Source organism: Pan paniscus, chromosome 5 (genome assembly GCF_029289425.2).
Source record: "Pan paniscus chromosome 5, NHGRI_mPanPan1-v2.0_pri, whole genome shotgun sequence".
In the NCBI taxonomy this organism is placed as follows: Eukaryota; Metazoa; Chordata; class Mammalia; order Primates; family Hominidae; genus Pan; species Pan paniscus.
In genome coordinates this window covers 48,045,601-48,060,699 of record NC_073254.2, presented here as the reverse complement: position 1 = coordinate 48,060,699, position 15,099 = coordinate 48,045,601, and the positions used below count along the sequence as shown (strand labels likewise).

Below are 15,099 nucleotides of genomic sequence, written 5' to 3'. Positions count from 1 at the left end.
AAATAGTTGCTAAAGTGCCAGGCATGCAGCAGTGCTTAAGAAACTTCTCACCCTGGGTTTTTTATTGGTATTGATTGATGTAGAGGTGGGGGAGAAGATCAAAGACAAGGATTGAGAATCAGGGATGGGAAAAGCAGTGGGCCACTGACAGCCGCTCTGCCTGCCTGGGAGGTGGGGTGGGGAAAGTGGGCGGGACATGCTCCTGGGCCTGGCCCACCCAGATCACCCCTACAGGCTGTCGGCCTGTGCGTCTGCATCCGGTGGCCACAGAGCAACTTCCTCTAGAGGGAGCTGATTGGAGCCGGGTGCCGCTGGCACCTCTATGATCACTGGAGTCTCGCGGGTCCCTCGGGCTGCACAGGGACAAGTAAAGGCTACATCCAGATGCCGGGAATGCACTGACGCCCATTCCTGGAAACTGGGCTCCCACTCAGCCCCTGGGAGCAGCAGCCGCCAGCCCCTCGGGACCTCCATCTCCACCCTGCTGAGCCACCTGGGTTGGGCCAGGATCCCGGCAGGTAAGCTGGAAGGGTCCTGTCCATCCTCCCAGATCTCAGCAGCCCCAGCCCCAGGGTGGGGCAGGGAGCCTGCCGGGAGCCGGGTGGGGAAGGGGAAGCTCAAGGCTTCCCTGGGCAGGTCTGCCGCCCCGGCTGGGGACCTGATCCTGCCATGCCTGCCTCTGGCTGCCCCTCACAGCTTCCCCTCTTGGCCCAGCCCTGGATGTCGGAGAACTGTAAGAACTGGGTCCTTTAACAGTCTGGGAGATGGGAGTGGAGGTCAGAGCCAAGGTCAAGGGCAGAGAGAGAACTTTCTCAGAGCTTGCTGCTGCCCAACATCCCTAGACTGGGTCCAGGGCCTGGCCAGGCATGTATCCCTGGGGAACATTCATCGGGGCCCAGCAAGCCCAGGAAGTTGAGGGTGGCTCCCCTCACCGGGAATTTAGGCCACTTGGATGGGGGAGGCAGAGCTAGGCCTGAGTCAGCATAGGTTGCTGGCCTTGGGGGGTGTTCTGAGGCTCTACCTGCTCCCCTCGGAAGCCTGGGGTGTTGGTAGAGGGAGATGGAGGTGCAGTCAGCATCCTCCAGCCCTACTGTCCTGGGGGTGCCGGGTCCTGGAGACTGGGGAAGAAGGAAGGCCATCTTATTTAAGGAGCTACGGGGGGTGGGAGGCAAGCAAAGCTCTTTTTTTTTGTTTTTTGAAATGGAGTCTCGCTCTGTTGCCCAGGCTGGAGTGCAGTGGCGCGATCTCGGCTGACCGCAACCTCCGCCTCCAAGGTTCAAGCGATTCTCCTGCCTCAGCCTCCCAAGTAGCTGGGACTACAGGCGCATGCCACCATGCCCAGCTAATTTTTGTAGTTTTAGTAGAGATGGGGTTTCATTATGTTGGCCAGGCTGGTCTTGAACTCCTGACCTCGTGGGCCACTATGCCCGGCTGCAAAGTTCTGTTTTAACAAGGCCTTGCCCCTAGAGGTGGAGGAGAGGAGGGTCTGCCTTCGCCGTGTCCCTGTCCGGCAGAGCGAGGAGGAGTGGGGAGCTGGGTGAGGGCACAGGTGGTCCAGCCCTCCTCCACCCCTTCTTGAGAGCTCTTGGGGCACTTTCGAAAACACTCCCAGGCCTAGCGGAAGGAGGGTGGGCGAAGGTCCCCAGGCCCTGGGCAGTGGGGGTGGGGCTGTGTGCTTGGCCCAGGGTGGGGCTGCACACCCCCTCCCTCTGGGATAGGAGGAGGGCGCTCTCCTTCTGAGGGCTGGAGGCTGCCTGGGGAAATGGGGCTCTGGGAGGGGTGCAAACTGAAAGTGAAACAGCTGACATCCAGGAAACACTCGCCCTGATGAGGGGTCACAGCAGGTTGGGGCTGCGGTCAGGCCCAGGCAAAGAGGAAAATTGGGGCTGGGGACAGAAGACCAGGTGTGTGGTGGGAGTACGAGGCAGGTTATGGGGCTTCAAAGAAGGCCCTGATCCTGAGGGCTCCCTCCAGTCACTGCAAGGCAGGAGTGGGGAAGGCACAGACAGGAGGTAAATAGGGAAAGTTGCCCTGAGAAAGAACACACTCTGAGGTCCACAAACTGGAAAAGAAATCTTGCATGCGTGTTGAGTACATGGACTCACAGAGATTCAGACAAACAACCTGACTTTCCGTGACTAACGATGTGACCTCGGGCACTCAACTCTTTGTGCCTCACTTTTCCTGCCTGTAAAGTGGGTATGATGGCGCTCACCCTGCTGGGTTCATGTGAGTTTCCAGTGTTCACCACCCACAGAGTGCTCCTAAGTGGGAGAGTATATCTTAGGCTCTCAGGAAATGTTTGCGGCTAACAGCCCAGAGTTAAAAAACAGGTGTGTTCTGGCCAGCCAGAGGGAAGTAGGGCCTCTGAGGGCAGCCTTCATGGGCCATTGGCTGGGCAGTGGCTCGCTTGCAATAAGCATGTGCTGGGTGGGCTGCAGGAGGCCCCAGGAACAGCTAAAAGCTAAAAACCCCCCAGGCTCTTGCCCCAGGAGTGGCATGAACTTGAGAGCCAGCGGGCACTGCTGCAGCCACACCCTCCTCGATGGTGCAGATACCTCAGTCTGCCCTTGGCTGCCTCACCTTCTTACCCTGTCTCCCTTGAAGAGGGAGTGTTCAGTAAGTTGTTTCCTCCCAGCAGACTTCACTGGGACCCATGCTGGAGTAAGAATAAAAAGTCCCAGAGGAGGCCAGGCACGGTGGCTCACACCTGTAATCCCAGCACTGTGGATGGCCGAGGCAGACTCACGAGGTCAGGAGTTTGAGACCGGCCTGGCCCAAGTCCCAGAGGACTAAGGGCCTTTCTGGGAATGGGGGATCCTCTCTCCTATGTGGACATGGCAACCTGTATGGGGTCCCCAGTCACAGGTCTGTGCTCACCCCCATCTCTGCTTTTTCTCGCCCTTCCCCGCAGGCTGATCCCGTCCTCCACTGAGACCTGAAAAATGGCTTCGGGGCAAGGCCCAGGTCCTCCCAGGCAGGAGTGCGGAGAGCCTGCCCTGCCCTCTGCTTCTGGTAAGGGTCTTCCTGCCCCCTCACCCATCCCATAACCATGAGTGCTGTCGTGAGGATGGAAGGAGCAGGACTCAGGCAGGCTCCTTCGCCTCGGTTCACCCACTGTGGGTGGGGAATACTCTTCCCCACCCACGGGCTCAGAGGCTGGAGCTGCTGTCAAGGTTAAGCCTGGGAGGGGGAGGAGTCTGGACTGGGGAGGGCCTGGAGGTTGGGAGAGGCCAGGAAGTGAGTGTAAGGTGGGCACAGTGCCACCGGGGCAGAGGGCGGGGTCACGGGCGAGGGAGGCAGGAAGTAGAGTGGGGCCTGGCTGCTGTATCCCTCCAGCGGGAGAAATAAGGAAGTAAGCTGGCCAATCACCCAGTCAGGTCTGCTCAACAGGGAACGCAATTATTGTGACTTGGGGAGGAAGTAAGATGGCTGCCCTCCTTCCCTCTTCCCAGGGGATAGCCAGGGAAGCCCCAGCTCACACCTCACGGCGGGCTGTTCCCTGGACTTGGGAATCAGGTCCCAGGTCTGTCACTATCTCCCTGTGTGACTTTTCTGGGCCGCAGCTACAATTTCAGATTTTGTTTCCCACATTTCCCTGCACGCAAAGGGCTGCGGAGCTGAGATGTACTAACGTAGACTCAGGACCCCAAATGCCCGGGACTGTCCCGGTTCCCCGGCTTGTTCTGGCTGTATGACCTTGCACACGTTACTCAGACACCCTGTGCCATTTTCCCCCTGCCAGCTGGGGATTGCCTGCTCCCAGGGCTACTGTGAGGACTCAATGAAAGTGCCGGAACAACTCTCCACACAGCATAAGCTCTAGGGGCGGCTAAGGTGCTGAAGTAGGGATATTTCTTTTCTTTTTTTTTTTGTTTTTTTTGTTGTTGTTGTTTTGTTTTGTTTTTTTTTTTTTTGAGATGGAGTCTCGCTCTGTTGCCCAGGCTGGAGTGCAGTGGCGTGATCTAGGCTCACTGCAAGCTCCAACTCCCGGGTTCACGCCATTCTCCTGCCTCAGCCTCCCAAGTAGCTGGGACTACAGGCGCCTCCCACCACGCCTGGCTAATTTTTTGTATTTTGTTTAGTAGAGACGGGGTTTCACCATGTTAGCCAGGATGGTCTTGATCTCCTGACCTCGTGATCCGCCCGCCTTGGCCTCCCAAAGTGCTGGGATTACAGGCATGAGCCACCACACCTGGCCATTTTTTTTTTTTTTTTTGAGACAGAGTTTCGCTCTTGTTGCCTAGGCTGGAGTGCAGTGGCGCGATCTCGGCTCACTGCAACCTCCGCCTCCCGGGGTCAAGTAATTCTCCTGCCTCAGCCTCTTCTTGAGTAGCTGGGATTACAGGCATGTGCCACCACACCCGGCTAATTTTGTATTTTTAGTAGAGACAGAGTTTCTCCATGTTGGTCAGGCTGGTCTTGAACTCCCGACCTCAGGTGATCTGCCCACCTCGGCCTCCCAAAGTGCTGGGATTATAGGCGTGAGCCACCACACCTGGTTGGGATATTTCTTTCCATGGGTGAGGACAGCTATGGCCTTAGGAAGAGTGAATCCCCTATAAGGCATGGGGCTGCCAGGGTTCGGCCCTCTCTCCCTGACTCCCAGCTTTGATCCTCAGAGGAGCAGGTAGCCCAGGACACAGAGGAGGTTTTCCGCAGCTACGTTTTTTACCGCCATCAGCAGGAACAGGAGGCTGAAGGGGCGGCTGCCCCTGCCGACCCAGAGATGGTCACCTTACCTCTGCAACCTAGCAGGTGAGCTACAACCGCTGGGCCCACAAGGACATCTTCAGGGAGGCAGTAGCTCGCATGGGTCTCTGTGCAGGTCCTGGGAGCTGGGGAGGCCTGGGGGGTCTTGCCCTTCTCTCATGGTTGCTCCTCTTTTATGTTGGGCTCCCACCCCCATCCAGGACCTTGTATCCTTTTTAGCCCATGCCTGCCCCTTCTCCTGGAGCCCAGCACTCATGTCTTAGAACACTGTCAGGGACCTCCAAGAAGGGATGCACAGGGCCATGGACAGCTCAGGCAGAACCCCTCTGCCATGAGCCAGGGCCTGGTCCCGACTGCCTGGTTACTGGCTCACCTGCATGCCTCCTGCTCCTACAGCACCATGGGGCAGGTGGGACGGCAGCTCGCCATCATCGGGGACGACATCAACCGACGCTATGACTCAGAGTTCCAGACCATGTTGCAGCACCTGCAGCCCACGGCAGAGAATGCCTATGAGTACTTCACCAAGATTGCCACCAGGTACCCCAGCCACCTCCCTGCCAGCTCCAGTTACTCCTCTGTCGTGTCACAACCATACCATACCCTGCCTGCATGATGCACTCCCGGCATGGGAAGAAGCCTTCTGTCAGTGTCCAACGTCTGCTGTGAACTCACATGTGGTCTCGGCCCCCTATTTTTCTCTTTCGGGGTCCCAGACTTGTATTTTGGGCATTAGCTCACAGCTCTTTTGAGCTCTGACTCCAAGGTCTTGACTGGTTAGATCAGGACTCTAGAGGGGGCCTGAGGTGGGGACGTCCCCCACAGCTCCCCAGCCCAGCTGGGACATAGCTGTCCTTCATAGTTCCAATTTGAAACCACATATCACACTGAAGATGGTGAGGGTGCTAACTTCTGCCAGGTCCTAGAAATGGCTCCTAGTTGCTATAATCTGGCATCCAAGTGGTTAAAGATACCAAATATTTGGGTGCAAATCCAAGCTTTGCCACTTACTGCCTTCGTGAAGCTTCCTAGCCCTTAGTCTCCTGGTTTGTAAAATAGGGAAAATATGCTTAGATCAGTGTCCACCTTACAAAGTGTTAGCCATTGCTACCACCAGAGTTAGGGAAGTCAGTGTCGGAGTAGATTTGAAACTGGAGGTGAAGGTAGGAGTAAGTGATAGATTTTAGAATTAGTGCTCAGAGCTGAAATATCCAGTCCGTGAACTTAGAGGCCAGCCTTCATACCACTGTGATGACAGGAACTACCCTAATCTTTTCTGTACTTTTCTCTCTGCTGTCCCTCGGGCTGCCAGGCCAGCAGCAACACCCACAGGTAATCTCCCCGCTGACTCCATCCACTTGCTCTGCCCTCTGCCCTCTCGGTGCCCCGTTGCACCTGAGCGTACACCCCAGCAGTGGCATCCAGCTCATCTGCCCCTGAGCTTTCTCCTTTCGCAGAGACCCAGGTTGTTCCCAAATACAGGCCAGGTTGGGGCAGCCTCTGCGGCCTTAATTCACAGCTAAGCTATTTAGCTTCCAGCTGGGAGAGGGGTGGGAGAGGCCAGGCAGGCTGAAGGGCTTCCTGGGGGCTCTCCACCAATGCTATGGGATGCTCTGCCCACAGCCTGTTTGAGAGTGGCATCAACTGGGGCCGTGTGGTGGCTCTTCTGGGCTTCGGCTACCGTCTGGCCCTACACGTCTACCAGCATGGCCTGACTGGCTTCCTGGGCCAGGTGACCCGCTTCGTGGTCGACTTCATGCTGCATCACTGCATTGCCCGGTGGATTGCACAGAGGGGTGGCTGGGTGAGTATCCAAGGACTGCAATGTCCTCCCTGCTGTTGGGGCTGCCCCTCTCCCAGGCCCCACCCCTTCCTCGGGTTCCTATATCTTCTGCCAGCTTCTCTCTGACCACCTTGTTTCTCCCGGCAGGTGGCAGCCCTGAACTTGGGCAATGGTCCCATCCTGAACGTGCTGGTAGTTCTGGGTGTGGTTCTGTTGGGCCAGTTTGTGGTACGAAGATTCTTCAAATCATGACTCCCAAGGGTGCCCTTTGGGGTCCCGGTTCAGACCCCTGCCTGGACTTAAGCGAAGTCTTTGCCTTCTCTGCTCCCTTGCAGGGGTCCCCCCTCAAGAGTACAGAAGCTTTAGCAAGTGTGCACTCCAGCTTCGGAGGGCCCCTGCGTGGGGGCCAGTCAGGCTGCAGAGGCACCTCAACATTGCATGGTGCTAGTGGGCCCTCTCTCTGGGCCCAGGGGCTGTGGCCGTCTCCTCCCTCGGCTCTCTGGGACCTCCTTAGCCCTGTCTGCTAGGCGCTGGGGAGACTGATAACTTGGGGAGGCAAGAGACTGGGAGCCACTTCTCCCCAGAAAGTGTTTAATGGTTTTAGCTTTTTATAATACCCTTGTGAGAGCCCATTCCCACCATTCTACCTGAGGCCAGGACGTCTGGGGTGTGGGGATTGGTGGGTCTATGTTCCCCAGGATTCAGCTATTCTGGAAGATCAGCACCCTAAGAGATGGGACTAGGACCTGAGCCTGGTCCTGGCCGTCCCTAAGCATGTGTCCCAGGAGCAGGACCTACTAGGAGAGGGGGGCCAAGGTCCTGCTCAACTCTACCCCTGCTCCCATTCCTCCCTCCGGCCATACTGCCTTTGCAGTTGGACTCTCAGGGATTCTGGGCTTGGGGTGTGGGGTGGGGTGGAGTCGCAGACCAGAGCTGTCTGAACTCACGTGTCAGAAGCCTCCAAGCCTGCCTCCCAAGGTCCTCTCAGTTCTCTCCCTTCCTCTCTCCTTATAGACACTTGCTCCCAACCCATTCACTACAGGTGAAGGCTCTCACCCCCATCCCTGGGGGCCTTGGGTGAGTGGCCTGCTAAGGCCCCTCCTTGCCCAGACTACAGGGCTTAGGACTTGGTTTGTTATTTCAGGGAAAAGGAGTAGGGAGTTCATCTGGAGGGTTCTAAGTGGGAGAAGGACTATCAACACCACTAGGAATCCCAGAGGTGGGATCCTCCCTCATGGCTCTGGCACAGTGTAATCCAGGGGTGTAGATGGGGGAACTGTGAATACTTGAACTCTGTTCCCCCACCCTCCATGCTCCTCACCTGTCTAGGTCTCCTCAGGGTGGGGGGTGAGAGTGCCTTCTCTATTGGGCACAGCCTAGGGTCTTGGGGGTCAGAGGGGAGAAGTTCTTGATTCAGCCAAATGCAGGGAGGGGAGGCAGATGGAGCCCATAGGCCACCCCCTATCCTCTGAGTGTTTGGAAATAAACTGTGCAATCCCCTCACCCTGACTTAGTAGTTTTTGTATTCTCTGCTACCCCTCTTTCCATCAGGCCAGACTGTGGGAACCTGGGCACGCCTGGCATGCATCTGGCTTATTATTGAATAAAACCTCACACTAGGCCTCCAGAATCCCATAGAGGTCTGAGTATGGTTCTGCAGCCCCCACTCCGATGGAAGGCCTTCGCCCCTCCCCCATGAACTTCTCTCATCTCGTTGGGTTTCATGCAGTTTCCCACCCTTTAGGAAGTCTGGGAGGTCCTTTAGCTACAGAGCTGGTGGAGCAGCTGCACATATCTGAGGACCCCCACAGGCCACCTCTGACCTGGGCTGAATTCTTCTCCCACCCTGGGGCTACCACCCACGCTGGTCCAAAACGCCCTTCTCCCCCACATTTAGCTCTGCCTGGGACACAATGTCCCAGCTCCCCCTTCCTGATGTCTCCACAGTCAGCACACACGCAGGGCTTTCATTCTAGTTTTATGCTGCTTGGGAGTCCCTATGGGTACCCAGCCAGGGGTGATAAAAATAACAAGCATGGGGGCGTTGAAATGTTCCAAAATCTACAGTCTTTCCAGTCCTGGGCACCCTGGTCTGTGTTTCTGACGCCCTTCCAGAACGGTCACATGCAAGTCCAAGAGAACTCGTGAGTTTCACCTTCACCCTTCTGGGGTGGGCTTGCCAAGCCCCTTTTCCCTCCACAAGGTCTTCAGAGTCTAGTACAGACGCGATCTTGGAAAAGGGAAAAGGCGGCGCTGCAGGCAGTGGTGGCTGGAAGGTGGTTGCTACAAGGCACCCCGCAGTGTACAGGAAAAGCTCACAGACAACATTTATAGAACACATACTGTGTGCCAGGCTTTATGCTGAGAGTTCATCATCTGCCCAAATAATAGGTAGGAGACGGGGGTGGGGGTACTCAAACTACTATTTACAGATAAGGAAACGGGTGCTTTCTCAGAGTCACCCAAGGAGTGAGGACTTGCCACCAGGAAACTGGCTCGAGTTTTACGTGGAGGCCGGAGAGCAATGTGGGGCTCGCGAGCACAGGTTTAAGAGGCCCAGAGTGCGGGGTCGCCTCCCTCCCGGAGCGATGCCATAGAGGTTAGAAGTGGGCGGCTGCCCGAGTCCAAGATGGCCGCCGCCGCGAGCACGCAAGCGTGCCCTTCCTTGGGCGGGGCCTTTGGGGCGCACCCACTCCAGCCTCTGGGCTTTGAACAGCATGCGGCATTGAGCGGCGAACAGATCGTTGCGTCGCTGGAAGAAAGGCGGGTGGGCTGTGGTTAGCCTACTCGTCTAAGGAGCTGCAACGCCAACCGGAAAGGCATGGGTGGGGCAGCCCAAAAAGTTTTGGCCTGCACCGCCCCCCAACGCCCTCTATTCCGCTGCCAGGATATTCTGAAACCAGGGGGCGAGAAGTTAGGTCGGACACAGTCAGCCAGGGGCTGCGAGGATAACGGGAGTGTAGGGGCTCTGCGGGTATTAGGGAAGAAAAACCAAAAAAACTCATTTCTACTCAAACTGTGCGCTGCTTCTGAGATTGTGGCTTGGTTTCCACCAAATACGTCTGGGTTCGTCACAGTCTGTGATGTCACTGAGCTGGGGCAGCCCGGCCAGGGAAAGGAGCGGTGTGCAGCTGTCACCTGCTTAGTTCTGCAGTTTCAGTATGAATACCCGCCCTTCCTTGCACACAACAGCCTCACATTCTCCCCACCCCCACCCTGCCGTTTTACCTTCACGTATTTATTTTTACCTCCTCTGAAGAGTATATTTTAGAGAGTCACCGAGTGTCCATCCAAACCCTTTCATTTGAAAAAATCCTTCCTTAGCCTAAAATCACTCAGTATATTGAACAAGTTATTACGACATAGTCACCTGAATGCATTAAAATAAATTTACATGTATTCATTAAACTTAAACCACCATATCCACTAGTTTTGTTTTTTTGTTTTTGTTTTTTCACCCGTGACAAAAATGTACCCCTCCTGCTCCAGTTGTATGCACTTCAGATGTAGAGGCCCCATTTTGTAAGATGCTTGTAAAATGTGGATTTAATTTTTTTTTTTTTTTTGAGACAGAGTCTCGCTCTGTCGCCTAGGCTGGATGGAGTGCAGTGGCACAATCTCGGCTCACTACAACTTCCGCCTCCCGGGTTCAAGCGATTCTCCTGCCTTAGCCTCCCGAGTAGCTGAGACTACAGGCACGCGCCACCATGCCCGGCTAATTTTTTTTGTTGTTGTTGTATTTTTAGTAGAGACGGCGTTTCACCATTCTGGCCAGGCTGGTCTCGAACTCCTGACCTCATGATCCGCCCGCCTTGGCCTCCCAAAGTTCTAGGATTACAGGCGTGAGCCACAGTGCGAGGCCCAAATGTGGATTTAATTCTATCTGAGCTGAACAGATAAGGATAATCATGATTTCGTGTGTGTGTGTGTGTGTGTGTGTGGAGACAGAGAAAGAGAAGGGAGTTATTGAAGGTTGCTGGAGGTGCCCAAAGGTCAGGAACCAGAATCAGCAAAACCCAGCTTCTCCTGGGGTGTGTTGAGCAGTTGCTGGACACGTTAAAGGTGAACACTGGACTCCTGGGATATAAAAGAAAGACGTGAGAGGAGAGGGGATTCAGTTCACTAGATAATAATGCAACAGGCTGGGCGCAGTGGCTCATGCCTGAATCCCAGCACTTTGGGAGGCCAAGGTGGGCAGATCATGAGGTCAGGAGTTCGAGATCGGCCTGACCAACATCGAGAAACCCCGTCTCTACTAAAAATACAAAAAATTAGCCGGGCATGGTGGTGCATGCCTCTAATTCCAGCTACTGTGGAGGGTGAGGCAGGAGAATCGCTTGAACTCGGGAGGCAGAGGTTGCAGTGAGCTGAGATAGTGCCATTGCACTCTAGCCTGGGCAACAAGAGTGAAACTCTGTCTCAAAAAAAAAAAAAAAGAGAACAAAAAGTAATGATCTGGCCTACTGAAGGAGATCCCTGGCATATTTTATGAGTGATCCAGTGAAGGGGCACCCCGCCCCCATTACCAAGATCAGGTGATGCACTAACAGGCAAAAACTGGACTTTTCTAAGAAAGGCCACTTCGTAGCTGAAGAGACTGAAACCATACAACCTCCCTTTACCTGGAGTATGGGATTTGGCAATGGACGTGGGCAGGCACCAAATGGATGCATGTGAGAGTGTGAACGTGCATGTGGCTAAGTGTGTATGTGGCATCTGGTGAGTAACACGTGAGTGGGCATGGGTTGTTGGAATCAAAGTATGAATCAATACATCTCTTAGCTCCATTTATCTCAACTCTTCCTTTGCAATCTTGGAATCATTCCTGGTGTCCAATGTCACAATTTTTTCCAAACAGCTTTGGCTAAGGACACACTGAAGGCTCCACCGAACCTTGAGGTGAACCTACTTTGTGAAGTTCATGGCACAGACTTTTGTGATAGCTGTGTGGGGCTGGGCTCACCAACCTTCTCATGTTCTAACCTGACCTGCTCTAACCTGACCTCTGACCCCACTGAGGGCAGCTTATCCAGTTAATTTCCAGCGGATGGTTAGGCTTCCTCAAGTGTGTGAATATTTTTTTGCTAAAGTCTCAGGTGGGCCATACTGAGGAAAGGCAAGATGCATTTGGCATGTCTGGTGTCTCTGAAATTTGGAAGCTGTGAATTAGAGTGCAAGAGGCACTTAGATGTTGGTTACCATGTCTGCTAAAAAAAAAAACAGATTTGCAGGAACCTAAATAACACTACTACCAGGCTATGTGTGAGAGGGGCTGTGGGCAGGTTAAAAGCTGAGTGCTGTCCTGGTAAGGGCATGGGGGATCCCCCTGGTTGTAATGCCTAGTAGAATGGGTGAGTGTCTTTTTTTTTTTTTTTTTGAGATGGAATCTCACTCTGTTGCCCAGACTGGAGTCCAGTGGCACAATCTCGGCTCACTGCAACCTCTGCCTCCGGGGTTCAAGCGATTCTCCTGCCTCAGCCTCCAGCTGGGATTACAGGCTTACTCTACCACGCCAGGCTAATTTTTGTATTTTTAGTAGAGACGGGGTTTCGTCATGTTGTCCTGGCTGGTCTTGAACCCTTGACAACTGATCCGCCCCTCAGCCTCCCAAAGTGCTCGGATTACAGGCGTGAGCCACCGCGCCCGGCTGGATGAGTGTCTTAACGTGAGCTTGGACTTTCATTCTGGGTGGCCTGCAGAATGGGCTAACTAGGAATAGCCTTTCCTTTTCCTGGCAAGAGCGGACACATCCACGCTCAGTTCACCAGGAGACTGGGGATTCTTCTGAGTATTCCATGCATGCTTTTCCATCTCCCCAGCCCCCTCCACCAGTGGGAGGCACTGCGATGTCTACAGGACTAGGGTGTTCAAATGCTGGTGTTCTCAGACAGCTCCTGTAATGGGCTGGCACCCCAAATCTAGACTGCATGGTGCCAAGCAGCCTGGTGTACCTCCACTGACAAAGCTGCTTTTTCATGCCAGCTCTACACAAAGGCAGCGTGATGGCAGGAAGGCCCTCCCACTGGAATGCACACTGGAAGAACGCCCGGCTGCTCTGGCTCGGGGCCCTCCCCACCCTCGCGGCAAAACCCCACCCCCAGCAGGGTGGGGAGGGTGATGAGAGGAGGGTCAAGGAACCCCTGCTGCTTCTCTTGATGATTTGCTGTCTTCTCTTCCCCCAGTAAAGCCTATTCTTAGGCTGTGTCACGCTGTGGAATTTGTCTCAAACCCAGGTGCCTGACAGAGAGACCCCAAAGGGTGCTGTCCAGTGGGAAAAGTAACTTGTAGAGGGTAGAGGAGGAAGAGCTGAGAGCATACAGCGTTGGGCAGGGAGGAGGCAGGTCCGTGCCTCACATGAATTTCTCTTCCTTGCTGCTCACCAGTCTCCGAAGCCACTGTGCCTTCCTCTGCTCATGGCCACCCTGAGTCAGAGGCCGCTCCTGTAGACGGTCACTCCTTAGCTGCCCATCTCTGCCTTCCCATTGCCACTGCCAAGGCAGTGGGGTATATTCTTAACTTCTAGGTTTTTTGGTAATGGCCCTGCCTTAGGTCCCACCCAGTTCAAAGTGTCCCCAGCACACCACCACCACCACCACCAAACTGGTTTCACAAAACATCATCTTGATCCCCACTGAAAATCCATGAGGTGCATGATATTCATTACATTCGCCTCCTCCTTGCCCATCCCTGGTAGGAGCACAGGAGTGTTGAAGGGTTTGCCCTCAGGCAGCTTACATAGCCATGGAGGAGGAGGCATGAAGCAGTAATCTGAGTGGGACGCAGGGAATTTGGTGCCCCAGAAAAAATGTGCCAGGTTGGCCTGGTCTGGGAGTACCCAGGGAGGCTTTTCAGGAGGGGACACATAAACCATTTCCTTGAACAAACTCATCATGTTCAGGCAGGCACTCAAGGCCTTCTCAGTGGCTTTCCAGACTTTTTTCTGACTCCTGCCTTTGCTACAGCCAGATGGTCCAGGCACCACTCTGGGCTCTCCCCAGCTCCTTCCACCTCTCCCCTCCTCTCAACCCACAGGACATTTTACAGGATCTGCTTCTCACCTGGAATGTCTCCTCTGACTCATCTCCTTTCTGTTTCAATGTGCTTTCCCATTTCTTAACATCCAAGGATAATTCCCTGTGGGTCAGTCTCTCCCCTTCTCACCACCAATGGCCCTTGGGATCTGATCCACTCATTGGCCAGTTAATGGCCTTGTTGAGTTGGAAACAGCATTTCATTTATTAAATAAAAATTATAGAAAGCCATCAGCCTAGGCAACACAGTGAGACCCCCCTTGTCTACCAAAAAAAAAAAAAAAATACATTAGTCACACATGGTGGCGCACGCCTATAGTCCTAGCTAGGACTGAGGGGGAGGAAGGCTTGAGCCCAGGAGTTCAAGGCTGCAATGAGCCGTGATTGTGCCACTGCACTCCAGCCTGGGCGACAGAATGAGACAAATGGTGGAAGGGAGCGAGGGAGGGAGGAAGAGGGGAAGGAAGGGAGGGAGAGAGAGAGGGAGGGAGGGAAGGAAGGGAGGGAGGGAGGGAGGGAAGGAGGGAGGGACGGGACTGCACTAGGCCAAAACAGATAGAATTAAAACTCAAGATGGAGTCACCCATGCTAAACTAAGTTGTTATCCGACATTCTGAAAAATAAGGAGAGAGAGATAACAGCCAATTTCTCAAAAAGATCAGTTTAAATCTTTAACCACATGATAATGAAGTTCTCTCTGTTTTAATCCTTAAACAAAAAAAAAGGATTAAAGAACCTGAAGAAACCCGATGTTAACTAATCAGTTGTTTTTCAATTGTTTTGCGTCCCTTTCCCCACCTTACAAGAAAAAAATAACTTTGAAGTCTGGGTGGTGGCTCACACCTATAATCCCAGCACTTTGGGAGGCTGAGGTAGGAGGATTGCTTGAGGTCAGGAGTTTGAGACCAGACTGGGCAACAAAGCAAGACCCTGTCTCTAAGAAAAAGAAAAAGAAGGCCAGGTGTGGTGGCTGACGCCTGTAATCCCAGCACTTTGGGAAGCCAAGGTGAACGGATCACCTGAGGTTGGGAGTTTAAGACCAGCCTGACCAACATGGAGAAACCCTATCTCTACTAAAAATACAAAATTAGCTGGGCATAGTAGCGCATGCCTGTAATCCCAGCTACTCGGGAGGCTGAGGCAGGAGAATCGCTTGAACCCGGGAGGCGGAGGTTGCGGTGAGCCAAGATTGTGCCATTGCACTCCAGCCTGGGCAACAAAGCCTGGAGCGAAACTCCATCTCAAAAAAAAAAGAAAGAAAAAAAAAACTTTGAAAAGTAACTGAATACATTCTTCCTTACTTCTGCTTTCTTCAGCTCTTCTGTGTTTATAAAACCAACTTCAGTCCAGGTGCAGTGGCTCACGCCTGTAATCCCAACACTTAGGGAGGCCAAGGTGGGTGGATCACCTGAGGTCAGGAGTTCGAGACCAGCCTGGCCAACATGGTGAAACCCCGTCTCTACTAAAAATACAAAAATTAGCTGGACATGGTGGCACACACCTATAATTCCAACTACTTAGGAGGCTGAGGCAGGAGAATCGCCTGAACTTCGCTTGAACCCAGGAGACAGA

General features: G+C 54.0%; 1 protein-coding gene across 2 annotated transcripts; it reads left to right on the top strand.

Moving 5' to 3' along the window:
- Positions 1–57: 57 nt before the first annotated feature.
- Positions 58–7,999, top strand: BAK1 (BCL2 antagonist/killer 1). Of its 2 annotated transcripts, none has more exons than XM_003808559.5 (6): positions 58–518; positions 2,915–3,015; positions 4,623–4,758; positions 5,110–5,253; positions 6,337–6,517; positions 6,644–7,999. In XM_003808559.5, exons 2-6 carry the CDS (start codon positions 2,946–2,948, stop codon positions 6,746–6,748), a joined length of 636 nt encoding a protein of 211 aa, XP_003808607.1. In that variant the 5' UTR covers positions 58–518; positions 2,915–2,945; the 3' UTR covers positions 6,749–7,999. The 2 variants fall into 2 exon arrangements, with proteins under 2 accessions (XP_003808607.1, XP_034817754.1); XM_034961863.3 differs by having other exon boundaries at positions 296–518; positions 4,685–4,758.
- The last annotated feature ends 7,100 nt before the right edge of the window (positions 8,000–15,099 follow it).

Excerpts from the sequence above, each read along its gene's own strand:
- BAK1 (XM_003808559.5), top strand. The coding sequence starts at position 2,946 with ATGGCTTCGGGGCAAGGCCCAGGTCCTCCCAGGCAGGAGTGCGGAGAG. Across the intron at positions 3,016-4,622 it reads TGCCCTGCCCTCTGCTTCTG|AGGAGCAGGTAGCCCAGGAC; the intron begins GTAAGGGTCTTC and ends TTTGATCCTCAG. Across the intron at positions 6,518-6,643 it reads TTGCACAGAGGGGTGGCTGG|GTGGCAGCCCTGAACTTGGG; the intron begins GTGAGTATCCAA and ends TTCTCCCGGCAG.